At 45.9% G+C, this 13,895-nt stretch overlaps 1 protein-coding gene across 1 annotated transcript in view; it reads left to right on the top strand.

Annotated features, from left to right (window-relative positions):
* Positions 1 to 8,603: 8,603 nt before the first annotated feature.
* Positions 8,604 to 13,895, top strand: part of mical3b (microtubule associated monooxygenase, calponin and LIM domain containing 3b) — a 76,109-nt gene continuing 70,817 nt past the window's right edge. The window contains 3 exon segments of the mRNA XM_048235609.1: positions 8,604 to 9,073; positions 10,478 to 10,790; positions 12,159 to 12,366. Coding sequence (XP_048091566.1) covers positions 10,554 to 10,790; positions 12,159 to 12,366 — 445 coding nt within the window. The 5' untranslated portion in view covers positions 8,604 to 9,073; positions 10,478 to 10,553.

Here is a 13,895-nt window from a genome sequence, read left to right as displayed (position 1 = left end):
ATATTTAGTGCTCTCCCCAATCCTAGACGTTCACATTGCATGTTTGTTTGTAATGGATGCAACCGCGAGATAGGCTACGCGTTTGACGGCAATGAGTTGTTAACAGACATGAACCAAGACATATAGCCCAGCAGCAATCTAGGGACTGTTCATTGTTTATTGAAGGGGCCACCGAGAATTTTTGAGTGCTTCAGTCAAAAGTTGCATGACCCTCCCTTGCCTGCTAGAAATTGTTCAATGACCCTCCGAGAGAATTGTTAAAAAAAAGACATGACCCTCCCCTTGCCAATTGTCGCTGTCTTCCGCCCGCGCTGCTGCCACAGCCACACACCGTGATAACGTTCTTAAATCAATCTTTCGTGAGCTTGCATGCTACCAGTCCTTCCTTTTCAAATGTGTTGCGCCTGTTTGCACAATTTCACAAATAATCATATGTGATTAATAATATGACAAATAATCCCTGTGCACGGGGACGAGAAACAATGCATGCCAACTTTTTCCGTGTTTATCACGTATTTTAACTTTCCCCGCTGTCTTGCCGTTTTTAATGTTTTCCGTAGAATATCCCATATTTTAATACTCTAATAACAGCCCTGCCATCGGGCCTGTCTCTGTGTTGCCCTGTTGCTACCCCTTGCCCTTCCAACGAAACAGATGTCTTCAAATCATCGTTTTCCTTGCTTGAATGTCATAAACATACAACGTTATGCAGCAGAATAGCCTAACGCATAGGCTACTTGGAACATAACACATTTGACAAAGGACAGATGTATCGTAACACCCCCAATTATCACCACTTTTGTTCAGAAATTCTAAAACAACGATGTTTTTTAACACTTCAAAATAACATTTGCTAAATTAACCTTACCTTTTTCAGTAGCCTAGCCATAGGTGTGTAGATTTGAACAAAATCTGGTTTGGTTCTTAACGGGAGCATTTACTGCCTGGAATATCCGATTTTGTTTACCACGCTCAGAGTTATAGCGCTGGCCTGATGGGTCGCCTATTCACACCGTTTCAACGGCACATGGACGGTTAGACTGAGAATTCTCGTCGTGAAATTAAAATTCCACTGGAGCTCCAATCGGTTGTGTACACGCAGCCTTACAACACTGTTTACAGCTCTTTGAGTCACTGTAAAATTTACACAAATTAATGGTCGAATATTACTGATGATCATTGTTATTTAAAAACATGCAGTGTGCGTAGGGCACCAAAAACATCTTGCTCGTAAAAAAGCATCATACTGCACATTGTGGCGGGTCTGTTATTTACTGTAGGCTGTGCAAACCACAGGGCAAGCCTGCATTCGAGGCCTTCTGTTGAAGAATTTTATATAAAGCCTGCGCTAACAGTAATCCTCCTGCCCCTGATAGGCCTACCACAGCTGTGGATATGTGTGGAATGTTCAAGTAATAACACAATCCAATGTGTGTCTCAATTGTCCCCCGCTGACCACCTCACACATTTCTCTAGATTTTGCGAATTTGCGAAACGAATTTACATGACACAATGCCATAAAATATGCCAGTTTTAGGACACAGAATAATGTTTGTAATGATACCAGTTAGGCCTACGTTTAACAGTAACAAGTGTAATGAGCTATTCATTGTCGAAGGTGCATGGTCAAGTGAAATTACTTTGGAAAAAAAACATTTGCCGATATCATCGCCGATCATCAGAATATTGCTCTGGACTGCAGGTAACTTGTTAAGCCAGTGGTTCTCAGACTTTTATTTAATTCCCCACTTTGATCAAGGGGCATGACTGATGATAGTGGAGATAACGTGTTATCCCGAGGCCTTTGCCAGTCAGCAGCTCCGGCGGTAGGCTACCCTATTAAAAGTATAAGTGTTCGATGCCCCAAACGGAGACACATCGGCTTCTTTATTGTTTTTAACGATCTCTATGCTACTCACAAACATGTAGGCATGGGGACATGATGAAGTAGGCTATCCAACTGTCGCGGTGTTAAATTATTGTGATTACTAGCCAGTGGTTTTCAAACATGCTTGACTTCGGACATCTAACTAAAATGCAACAGACTCATATCAGTCCTCGTGATTCGCAAAATGAGGACCAGTGTTTTGTCAAATTGCAAATAGCTATTCGCTTTAACGAATTTTTATGATAGTATGCTTTTTTGTATAGGCTACTATCTTAATCTTGGAATATCGGAGGAAGTGGCGATCTGCAGTCAGCCAAATATGAATGTAATTCCGCATAAAGCAGATGTATTTGTTTATTGTACAGAAAAATAAAAATGACATGTCAAGCAGTCAATTGACTACATTGCAGTCAAGAAGTAGGGCAAATTAAGACACTGTTTTGATTTTATGTAGTTGCATTGCCCCTAACACTGACAATAACATAGCAGATTTCGATTTTTCGCTACCACCATGTAGTCAAGCCTAAGCCATACCCAAGTAGCCTTAATCGAGGTAAATGTTTAATTATGCATGATTTATTTTGTTATTGAATCTGTGAGCTGGGATTCCTCTTGGTAACAATTGTGTTTGGTAGCCTCCTGCTTTTCAGAAGGGGCGCAGTCAGGCTACTGACAGAGCAAATGTACAGTGGCAGAGCAACGCACAGTGGCTGAAGTCGCGGCAATTAAAGCTTCACGCAGCTTCACGTCTGGTATTGAGCGACTGAAGTGGCCATTTGAAAGCGATGCCCACTGTAGTATAGAGTTAGTATGCCTGTGCTGTTTAATAATATAGAGTTAGTATAGAGTTAGTGTGCCTGTGCTGCTTAATAATATAGAGTTAGTGTGCCTGTGCTGCTTAATAATATAGAGTTAGTATGCCTGTGCTGCTTAATAATATAGAGTTAGTGTGCCTGTGCTGCTTAATAATATAGAGTTAGTATGCCTGTGCTGTTTAATAATATAGAGTTAGTATAGAGTTAGTGTGCCTGTGCTTAATAATATAGAGTTAGTATAGAGTTAGTGTGCCTGTGCTGCTTAATAATATAGAGTTAGTATCGAGTTAGTGTGCCTGTGCTGTTTAATAATATAGAGTTAGTATAGAGTTAGTGTGCCTGTGCTGTTTAATAATATAGAGTTAGTGTGCCTGTGCTGCTTAATAATATAGAGTTAGTATAGAGTTAGTGTGCCTGTGCTGCTTAATAATATAGAGTTAGTATAGAGTTAGTGTGCCTGTGCTGTTTAATAATATAGAGTTAGTATGCCTGTGCTGCTTAATAATATAGAGTTAGTGTACCTGTGCTGCTTAATAATATAGAGTTGGTGTGCCTATGCTGCTTAATAATATAGAGTTAGTATGCCTGTGCTGTTTAATAATATAGAGTTAGTGTGCCTGTGCTGCTTAATAATATAGAGTTAGTATACCTGTGCTGTTTAATAATATAGAGTTAGTATAGAGTTAGTATACCTGTGCTGTTTAATAATATAGAGTTAGTATAGAGTTAGTATACCTGTGCTGCTTAATAATATAGAGTTAGTGTGCCTGTGCTGCTTAATAATATAGAGTTAGTATAGAGTTAGTGTGCCTGTGCTGTTTAATAATATAGAGTTAGTATAGAGTTAGTATGCCTGTGCTGCTTAATAATATAGAGTTAGTATAGAGTTAGTGTGCCTGTGCTGTTTAATAATATAGAGTTAGTGTGCCTGTGCTGCTTAATAATATAGAGTTAGTATAGAGTTAGTGTGCCTGTGCTGCTTAATAATATAGAGTTAGTATAGAGTTAGTATACCTGTGCTGTGTTTAACCCCACAACTCCTCTTTCTCTGCCCCGCCTCCCCAAGCTCACCTCCCCTACTCGACTCCTTTAAGCTGTTAAAGCTTAACAAAAATCCTCCTGCACTGTGGGAATCTTTAAGCCTGTGTCTGGCTGCACACACACACACACACACACACACACACACATTTCTCAGGTGGCTAATAGACATGTAAATCTGATGTGTGTGGCTAGTACGTGGCTAGTGTATTTGTGTGTATAACCAAAGTCCTTTTAGGCAAGTCCCTCCATTCGGCGGCCATATTGCAACGCTTTTTGGGTACTCATCGGTCATCCTCTTCGGCAGAAATCTTGCGTGCAGGCTTCTCTCTCTCTCTTGCTGTCTCTCTCTCTCTTGCTGTCTCTCTCTCTCTCTTGCTGTCTCTCCCTCTCTCTCTCTTGCTGTCTCTCTCTCTTGCTGTCTCTCTCTCTCTCTCTCTTGCTGTCTCTCTCTCTCTTGCTGTCTCTCCCTCTCTCTCTCTTGCTGTCTCTCTCTCTTGCTGTCTCTCTCTCTCTCTCTCTTGCTGTCTCTCTCTCTCTCTTGCTGTCTCTCTCTCTCTCTCTTGCTGTCTCTCTCTCTTGCTGTCTGACCAATTTTTGTGTATGAGCACTGTGTACAGTATGTGTGTGTGTGTGTGCACGTGTGCATGCATGTGTGTGTGTGTGTGTGAGTGTGTGTGCACCCACAGGTGGTGTGTGTGTGTGTGTGTGTGTGTGTGTGCACCCACAGGTGGTGTGTGTGTGTGAGTGTTTGTGCACCCACAGGTGGTGTGTGTGTGTGAGTGTGTGTGCACCCACAGGTGGTGTGTGTGTGTGTGTGTGTGTGTGTGAGGTGTGTGTGCACCCACAGGTGGTGTGTGTGTGTGTGTGTGTGTGTGTGTGTGTGTGTGTATGTGTGTGAGTGTGTGTGCACCCACAGGTGGTGTGTGTGTGTATGTGTGACATGTAAATGTATGTAATAGACATGTAAATCTGATGTGTGTGGCTAGTACGTGGCTAGTGTATTTGTGTGTATAACCAAAGTCCTTTTAGGCAAGTCCCTCCATTCGGCGGCCATATTGCAACGCTTTTTGGGTACTCATCGGTCATCCTCTTCGGCAGAAATGCGCGTGCGCAAGGCTTCACGACACCAATCTGCTCCAGCAGCAAGATCACAACACATGATTGGCACGATGCCTTCACAACACACCACATGATTGGCTCAATGTGTTCACATCACACCACATGATTGGCTCAATGTATTCACATGTCGACGTTTTGCCGAGGAACTAGCCCCATGCATTTCTGTTGAGGATTTTTTTTGAGTGCTGTCTCCTCATTAGAAAGTCTCTGGTATAAGCATTTGTGTGTGTGTGTGTGTGTGCAGGTTGTGTGCGTGTGTGTGTGCGTGCAGGTTGTGTGTGCGTGTGTGTGTGTGTTTGCGTGCAGTGTTGTGTGTGTGTGTGTGTGTAAACAGAGACGCTACTAGTGAGCGTGGGATCAGCATGTTGAGCAGTGAGCAGTCAGAGGCACAAACTGCATGTGACCTTGGCTGAGAGGGTGGCGTGGAGTGTGTGAGAGAGGTGTGTGTGTGGTGGGGGTGAGAGAGAGTGTGTGTGTGTGTGTGGTGTGGGGTGAGAGAGATGTGTGTGTGTGTGGGGGAGATGGTGTGTGTGTGTGGGGGAGATGTGGTGTGTGTGTGAGAGATGTGTGGGGGTAGAGAGAGATATGTGGTGTGTGTGTGTGGGGAGATGTGGGTGTGTGTGTGGGGGGGGTGTGTGAGAGAGGTGTGTGTGGGGTAGAGATGTGTGTGTGTGGGGAGATGTGGTGTGTGTGTGTGGGGGTGATGTGGTGTGTGTGTGGGGGGTAGAGAGGAGATGTGGTGTGTGTGGGGGATGAGTGTGTGTGTAGGGTGTGTGTGTGTGTGTGGGGGAGAGAGATGTGTGTGTGTGTGGGAGGGAGATGTGGGTGTGTGTGTGTGGGTGTGGGGGAGATGTGGTGATGTGTATTGGGGGGAGATGTGGTGTGTGTGTGTGTGGGGGAGATGTGGTGGGATGTGTGTGGGGGAGAGGATGGTGTGGTGTGGGAGAGAGATGTGGTTATTGTGTGTGGGGAGATGTAGTTGTGTTTGTGTGTGGGAGATGGGGTGTGTGTGGGGAGATGTGGAGATTATTATTGGAGTGTGAGAGAGATGGTGTGTGTGTGTGTGTGGGGGAGATGGTGTGTGTGTGTGGGGGGTGAGAGAGATGTGGTGTGTGTGTGTGGGGGAGATGTGGTGTGTGTGTGTGGGGGGGTGTGAGAGAGATGTGGTGTGTGTGTGTGGGGGTGAGAGAGATGTGTGTGGGGGGCAGCATAGAGGAAGAAGTGGGAAGCTCAGCACTGCAGATGAGCGTAAATATTTGAAGGGGGTGTGTGGCTTAGAATGTGTGACTAAGTGTGTGTGTGTGTTTTGCCTTTACTGTTTGTCTTTTGGCTATTGCCTCTCTCTCTGCTGTCTCTCTCTCTTGCTGTCTCTCTCTTGTCTCTCTCTCTCTTTTGTCTCTCTCTCTCTCTCTCTCTCTTGCTGTCTCTCTCTCTTGCTATCTCTCTCTCTCTCTCTCTCTCTCTGTCTCTCTCTCTTGCTGTCTCTCTCTCTCTCTCTCTTGCTGTCTCTCTCTCCTCTCTCTCTCTCTCTCTCTGTCTCTGTGAGAGTGGCATTAGGTCTCTACTACTCGTGTGCAAATTTATTAGATCTTCACGAGGAGCTATCCAGGTTTTGTGGTGTCTACTTTTCTATTGCAAGGGAATGATCACTCAGTGATACTTTGACAGGAGTTTTCTATGGCGATGGTTTTAATTTCATTTAAATATGGTGTAATTTGTAATCAATTCAGATAGTTCTGTAGCAGTGTAGCTTATTTACTTGTTCGATTTTGCATTTCCATGTGTTAATGTAGTTTTGTTTGCTGTGTTCTCTGCTTCTTTTTGCTACTGAAACAATACTTGAGCTGCAGTTTTCAGGTTGTGTTTTGTATTATGAAGTTTAAGGGGTCCTCCTCTGGAGTTATCTCTCTCTCTGTCTCTCTCTCTCTCTCTCTCTCTCTCTGTCTCTCTCTCTCTCTCTTGCTGTCTCTCTCTCTCTTGCTGTCTCTCTCTCTCTCTCTCTCTCTCTTGCTGTCTCTCCCTCTCTCTCTCTCTTGCTGTCTCTCTATCTCTCTCTCTCTCTCTTGCTGTCTCTCTCTCTCTCTCTTGCTCTCTCTCTCTTGCTGTCTCTCTCTCTTGCTGTCTGACCAATTTTTGTGTATGAGCACTGTGTACAGTATGTGTGTGTGTGTGTGCACGTGTGCATGCATGTGTGTATGTATGTGTGTGTGTGTGTGAGTGTGTGTGCACCCACAGGTGGTGTGTGTGTGTGTGTGAGTGTGTGTGCACCCACAGGTGGTGTGTGTGTGTGTGAGTGTTTGTGCACCCACAGGTGGTGTGTGTGTGTGAGTGTGTGTGCACCCACAGGTGGTGTGTGTGTGTGTGTGTGTGTGTGTGTGTGTGTGCACCCACAGGTGGGTGTGTGTGTGTGTGTGTGTGTGTGTGTGTGTGTGTGTGTGTGTGTGTGTGTGTGTATGTGTGAGTGTGTGTGCACCCACAGGTGGTGTGTGTGTGTGAGTGTGTGTGCACCCACAGGTGGTGTGTGTGTGTATGTGTGAGTGTGTGTGCACCCACAGGTGGTGTGTGTAGTAAAGACACCTGACCTCTTTAATCCCTCTTTGTCTCACAGTGGGAGACTCAGAGTGCTAGCTGTCTAGCACATTGTGTACAGTATGAGCTTGTGTGTGTGTGTGTGTGTGTGTGTGTGTGTGTGTGTGTGTGCCTGCTAGCTGTCTAGCACATTGTGTACCGTTTTAGTGTGTGTGTGTGTGTGCCTGCTAGCTGTCTAGCACATTGTGTACAGTATGAGGTTGTGTGTGTGTGTGTGTGTATGCGTGCGTCTGACTATGTGAGTTTGTCCTGGTAACTGTGTTTTGTGGTTATAAATGCATTTTGCCAACTTTGCCAGAAGGAAATTGTACCCCAGTTTTAATGCACACACACACACACACACACACACACAGAGAGAGAATTGATTCCCCGCTCTGTAATCCTGTCTCGGTAAACCTTGCTTCTGTTTCTGAAGAGGTTGAGGAGAGGAGGGCACTAGGCCATCAAGCATCTGTAACCTCCACAACATCAACAACCTAAACAACAGAAACAACAAAAATAGAAACAACAGAAACATCAAAAACAACAAAAACAACAAACAACAGAAACAACATAAACAACAAACAACAGAAACAACAAACAACAGAAACAACATAAACAAATGGTCAGTAATTACTCCATACACATTAATGTTATTATGTCATAATGTCAATGTCACATAATTATTTTCAGAAAATATGGAATATTAACAATAACAAAAGAAAATAAGAAAATGGCTGGAAATAATCTAATTAGGGATAAATATAGAATTACAAAATACTTTTGTTTCACATTGATAGAAAATCTGACATCAGTCAGGACAGTAGTCATCTGACATCATGGTTTTGTATGTGAGCCTTATGGTCTTATAATGATGTCTCATGATTCATTCATTCATTCAGTTCAGTTCAGTTATTTTCATGAAAGAAAATAATAATTGACATTTTCTAAGAGGGCCAGTCGAGTAAAATACAAAGTACTTAAAATACAACAGCTGCCGTTGCTTTTATCTGCACATAATATCTTGTGTAAGGTTGAGCCTTTTTGCCGAACTTTTAATAACATTTTCAATAATGCAATTATTATGCAAGTCGTGTTACAGGTTCTATCAGTGTTTTGCACAAGCCCAATGTTTTCCATAACATCCTACTGCAGTATTGAACACACACACACGCACGCACACGCACTGTCTCTCGCTCAAGCACATACACACACGAGCTGCTTACTCTTCAGAATGCCCTCGCTAGAGCCAATCAGCTAAGCGTGCCGCCACTGTCAAAGATTGCACACAGTTGCAGACCGCTCCCGTCGAACTGACCACTCTCTTGCAGCTTTGGTGAGTCCTCCGCTGTTTTCGGGATGCCACAACTGACCACCAGTGCGTTTCAGGTGCTGTCACAACCTTCAGCGCGACATTGCGTCAGTTAGAATCGTAGGTGCGTCGTAGCCTGGTGTCCTGACAGCACTGGCGCCACACATAAACCTACACGTGCCGTTGTGGATGGGATTGTGCAGTTTAAAGAGACCCTACCGGAATTATGTCTTCAGTGGGATTCAGTTTCCTGCCCTTCAGTAAACCCGGTGTCGTTTCTGCGAAGGAATTACGATGGAGTTTATGTTGTGAAACGGAGCCTTGCCACAGGTGAGAGTTTTATTACGAAAACATCGTGTGCTTTTTGACGTGACAGCGGCATTCAGTTTGTTACTTTGAGATTCCCAATGCAGCAGCAGCAGAGGGTGCAGGGCGCGCGCACGGCCGGTTGTCCCGCCGCAGCAATGTATGTCAGAGTTTAGGGCGTGTGAATCCTCTCGTGCACACACCGGGAGCAATCTGCCACATGAAACGGTGCGATAGTCTGCAGATTGTTGCACAGGACGTAGGTTATGGTTTTGGGAGATTGTATAGTGCATTTTATTTATTTTTGTCGTTGTGACTTTGACACAATATGGCAGAGTGTGTGTGTGTGCGCGCTATGTGAAGGAAAATAATGGCCGGCTCCGGATTCAAGTGCGTTATTGGCTTTTTGACTGGGTTAAGTCAGGCAAAGCGCTGTCGCGCTCGGTGCGCTGTATTGGCTTGTCAGTCAGACGCTTAAATCCCGTTAAAGCCCTCAGCTGCCCTTAAGGACACACACACACACACTCACTCACACACAGCTGAGGTGTGTGTTTTCACCCCCTGTATAGTGAAAGCACCGCTCAATAATCCTATTTTATCAGAGGCTGCACACTCATTAAGACAGGCAAACAGACACAGATGATGATGATTAGGATTCCTAATTTAGGAATGAGCGCATTCTCTGGTGTGTGTGTGTGTGTCTCTCTCTCCCTCTGTGTGTGTGTGTGTGTGTGTCTCCCTCTCTCTCTCCCTGTGTGTGTGTGTGTGTGTGTGTGTGTGTGTGTCTCTCTCTCCCCCTCTGTGTGTGTGTGTGTGTGTCTCCCTCTGTGTGTGTGTGTGTGTGTGTGTGTCTCCCTCTCTCTGTGTGTTTGTGTGTGTGTGTCTCCCTCCTGTGTGTGTGTGTGTGTGTGTGTGTGTGTGTGTGTGTGTGTGTGTGTGTGTGTGTGTGTGTGTGTGTGTGTGTGTCTCCCTCTGTGTGTGTGTGTGTGTTTGAGAGAGAAAGAGTCCACAGTGGGAGCTGTATTGTCTATTGTACAGAAGGAGAGAGGGAGGGAGGGAGAGAGAGGGAGGGAGAGAGAGAGAGAGAGGGAGGGAGAGATGGACAGAGAGAGAGAGGGACAGAGAGGGACAGAGAGAGAGAGATGGACAGAGAGGGAGAGGGACAGAGAGAGAGAGAGGGACAGAGAGAGAGAGATGCAGTTGAGACTTGCTGACTCAGCCATCATCTCTCCTGACAGATCATTTGTCAGATGTTCACATAGTCATCTCTTCTCTTTTGTATGAGTGTCATCCCAAAGCAGTGTTACCTCAATCTGCCTTGCCTGTGTGTGTGCCTGTGTGTGTGTGAGAGAGAGAGAAAAGGAGTGTGAGGGTGTGACGGATGTTTGTGTTTCATAACAACTTGTTTTTCCTTGTCGGCTTCCCCAGGCCGTGTGTGTGTGTGTGAGTGTTGTCTGAATGTTGAATGTGTGAGGGCTGAGTCGAGTGTGTGTGTGTGTCAGGCATGGATGAGCAGGCCCAGGTGTTGTTCGATGCCTTCGTGCAGGCGTCCACCTGCCGGGCGACACTGTCTGCGTTTGAGCAGGTGTGCTTGTTGCTACGGCTACAGCCGGGGCCACGCCTCTACCACACGCTCCGGCCGCGACTGGACTACTGGAGGGTGCGAGGCCTGTGGACACGACTGGACAAGAGGGCCGCACACACACTCTACCAGAACGGCCACGCCTGCGCCAACACCACGGTACACGCACACACACACACACACACACACACTCTACCAGACAGGCTACGCCTGCGCCAACACCACGGCACACACACACACACACACACACACACACACACACACGCACACACACTCTACCAGAAAGGCTACGCCTGCGCCAACACCACGGTACACGCACACACATGCACACACACACACACACACACACACACACACACACACACGCACACATGCACACACACACACATGCACACACACACACACACACACACACACACACTACCAGAAAGGCTATGCTTGCTTTAACAGCACAGTACACGTACACACACACACACACACACACACACTATCAGAAAGGCTATGCTTGCTTTAACAGCACAGTACACAAACACACACACACATATACATACACACACACACACACTAGCAGAAATGCTGGGGTGTATAGGGTGTATCGGTCTAATTGAGTGCCTGTCGCTTTAAGACGTTCGTGAGGGAACCCTTGCCATTTTAACACAGTTAAAAGGCTGCTGATATATGTGTGAATCATGCAATTCATTTTTCAGTTTCCCATGTAGTTAGTTAAAATAAAGGTTCGTACTTCTCCTTGAGACAAACACTTTTTAGTCTTGGAAAACACTTTTCCATTTACATTGGGATTTTGCATTCAATGTCAGAGTCAATAAAATGAGCCCTGCATGAGTAACCTAGCCGCAATTGACAAGCAGCTGTAACTAAGCATGCTGAACTCGACATCCAAACATTCTAACATTAGCTTAAAGATACGGCTTGATTGAAATTTCCTAACCTAACCCTAACTACAGTATGTTGTGATAAGACCTTAGCAGAGTTAACTTGAATGCAGCAGTTTTGAACAAATTTGCGCAGCATGGTCATGATGCTAAGCGGAATTAATAGCAGTTTAGCCAGACGTCTTCTATGCAATGCTTCTATGTAGCAACAACAATCCTTCAACAATTGTGAATATTTAGTTAAATGCACATGCAGAGGAGGGGCAGCGGGCTACGAGAGAGAGCGGGGCAGCGGGCTACGAGAGAGAGAGGGGCAGCGGGCTACGAGAGAGAGCGGGGCAGCGGGCAACGAGAGAGAGAGGGGCGGGGCAAGGAAAGGCTGCGTGCGTAAAAAGCGCAGCTCAATGGCAATGCAAGGATTTGATCTTATATTTAAATAGTACAACATAGAACATTATTGTGTGGCGGCCCACCACAGATTAGTCAACGTATGGGAAACACTGGTGTGTGTGTGTATACATAATCAGGCTTGTGCTCTGTGTGTGCGTGTGTGCGTGCGTGCATGTGTGTGCATGTGTGTGTGTGTGCGTGCATGTGCATGCGTGTGTGTGTGTGTGTGTGTGTGTGTTTGTAGTGTCTGATCATCGGTGCAGGGCCCTGTGGCTTGCGGACGGCCATTGAGCTGGCGTTGCTGGGGGCTCGGGTTCTGCTGCTGGAGAAGAGGGACTCGTTCTCGCGGAACAACGTTCTCCACCTGTGGCCCTGCACCATCCACGACCTCCGCGGCCTCGGCGCCAAGAAGTTCTACGGACAGTTCTGCGCCGGATCCATCGACCACATCAGTTAGTGTCTCTTTGCATGAACATGTGTGTGTGTGTGTGTGTGTGTGTGTCTTGATGATATTTTGGGTATGCTTAAACATGCATTTGTTTGGTTCAATAAAAATACTGTACTGTAAACAATTAAATGAATATCATATGGTTAAATTTGATATATATCCCTGTTTGTGAGGTGCATGTAGAGTATAGCATAGGAGTCTTAGAGCAGAAAGAGGCACATAGGGGTCTTAGAGCAGAGAAAGACACATGGGGGTCTTAGAGCAAAGAGAGAGGCACATAGGGGTCTTAGAGCAGAGAGAGACTCTTAGAGCAGAAAGAGGCACATAGGGGTCTTAGAGCAGAGAGAGACTCTTAGAGCAGAGAGAGGCACATAGGGGTCTTAGAGCAGAGAGAGACTCTTAGAGCAGAGAGAGGCACATAGGGGTCTTAGAGCAGAGAGAGACTCTTAGAGCAGAGAGAGACTCTTAGAGCAGAAAGAGGCACATAGGGGTCTTAGAGCAGAGAGAGACTCTTAAACAGAAGAGGGCATAAGGGGTCTTAGAGCAGAGAGACTCTTAAGAGGAGCAGAAAGAGAGAGAGAGGCTATAGGGTCTGAGCAGAGAGAGAGACTCTTAAGAGCAGAGAGGGAACTCTTAGAGCAGAAGGAGCACAGGGGTCTTAAGAGCAGAGACTCTTAGAAAGAGGCACATAGGGGTCTTAAGTGAAGAGCCTATAGGGTCTTAGAGCAGAGAGAGACTCTTAGAGCAGAGAGAGAGTCTTAGAGCAGAGAGAGGCACATAGGGGTCTTAGAGCAGAGAGAGAGTCTTAGAGCAGAGAGAGGCACATAGGGGTCTTAGAGCAGAGAGAGACTCTTAGAGCAGAGAGAGAGTCTTAGAGCAGAGAGAGGCACATAGGGGTCTTAGAGCAGAGAGAGAACTGAGGGAGACCTGGAAAGGGAGTTAATGAGGGAGAGAGTGCAGAAGAGATCAGGAGGAAGGGAGGGAGGACGGAAAAGAGAGAGAACTCCTGAGGGATGAAGAGAGGAGTAATGAGAAAGAGAAAGAGGCTGTGATGGAGAGATGGAGTGAGAGAGTGGTAGAGGTAGATAGAGATGGAGAGAGTGGTAGAGGTAGATAAGATGGGGAGAGTGGTAGAGGTAGATAAGATGGGGAGAGTGGTAGAGGTAGATAAGATGGGGAGAGTGGTAGAGGTAGATAGAGAGTGAGAGAGTGGTAGAGGTAGATAGAGAGTGAGAGAGTGGTAGAGGTAGATAAGATGGAGAGAGTGGTAGAGGTAGATAGAGAGTGAGAGAGTGGTAGAGGTAGATAGAGATGGAGAGAGTGGTAGAGGTAGATAGAGAGTGAGAGAGTGGTAGAGGTAGATAAGATGGGGAGAGTGGTAGAGGTAGATAAGATGGGGAGAGTGGTAGAGGTAGATAAGATGGAGAGAGTGGTAGAGGTAGATAGAGAGTGAGAGAGGTATAGTTCCAGTTTTGCATCTGCAGCCCCCCCCTGCAGTGTTGGCCCTGTGCCACAGGCTTGTGTTATGTGTGT

The sequence above is a fragment of the Alosa alosa genome, chromosome 23, assembly GCF_017589495.1.
Source record: "Alosa alosa isolate M-15738 ecotype Scorff River chromosome 23, AALO_Geno_1.1, whole genome shotgun sequence".
Classification (NCBI taxonomy): domain Eukaryota; kingdom Metazoa; phylum Chordata; class Actinopteri; order Clupeiformes; family Clupeidae; genus Alosa; species Alosa alosa.
This window is presented reverse-complemented; position numbering and strand designations above follow the sequence as displayed.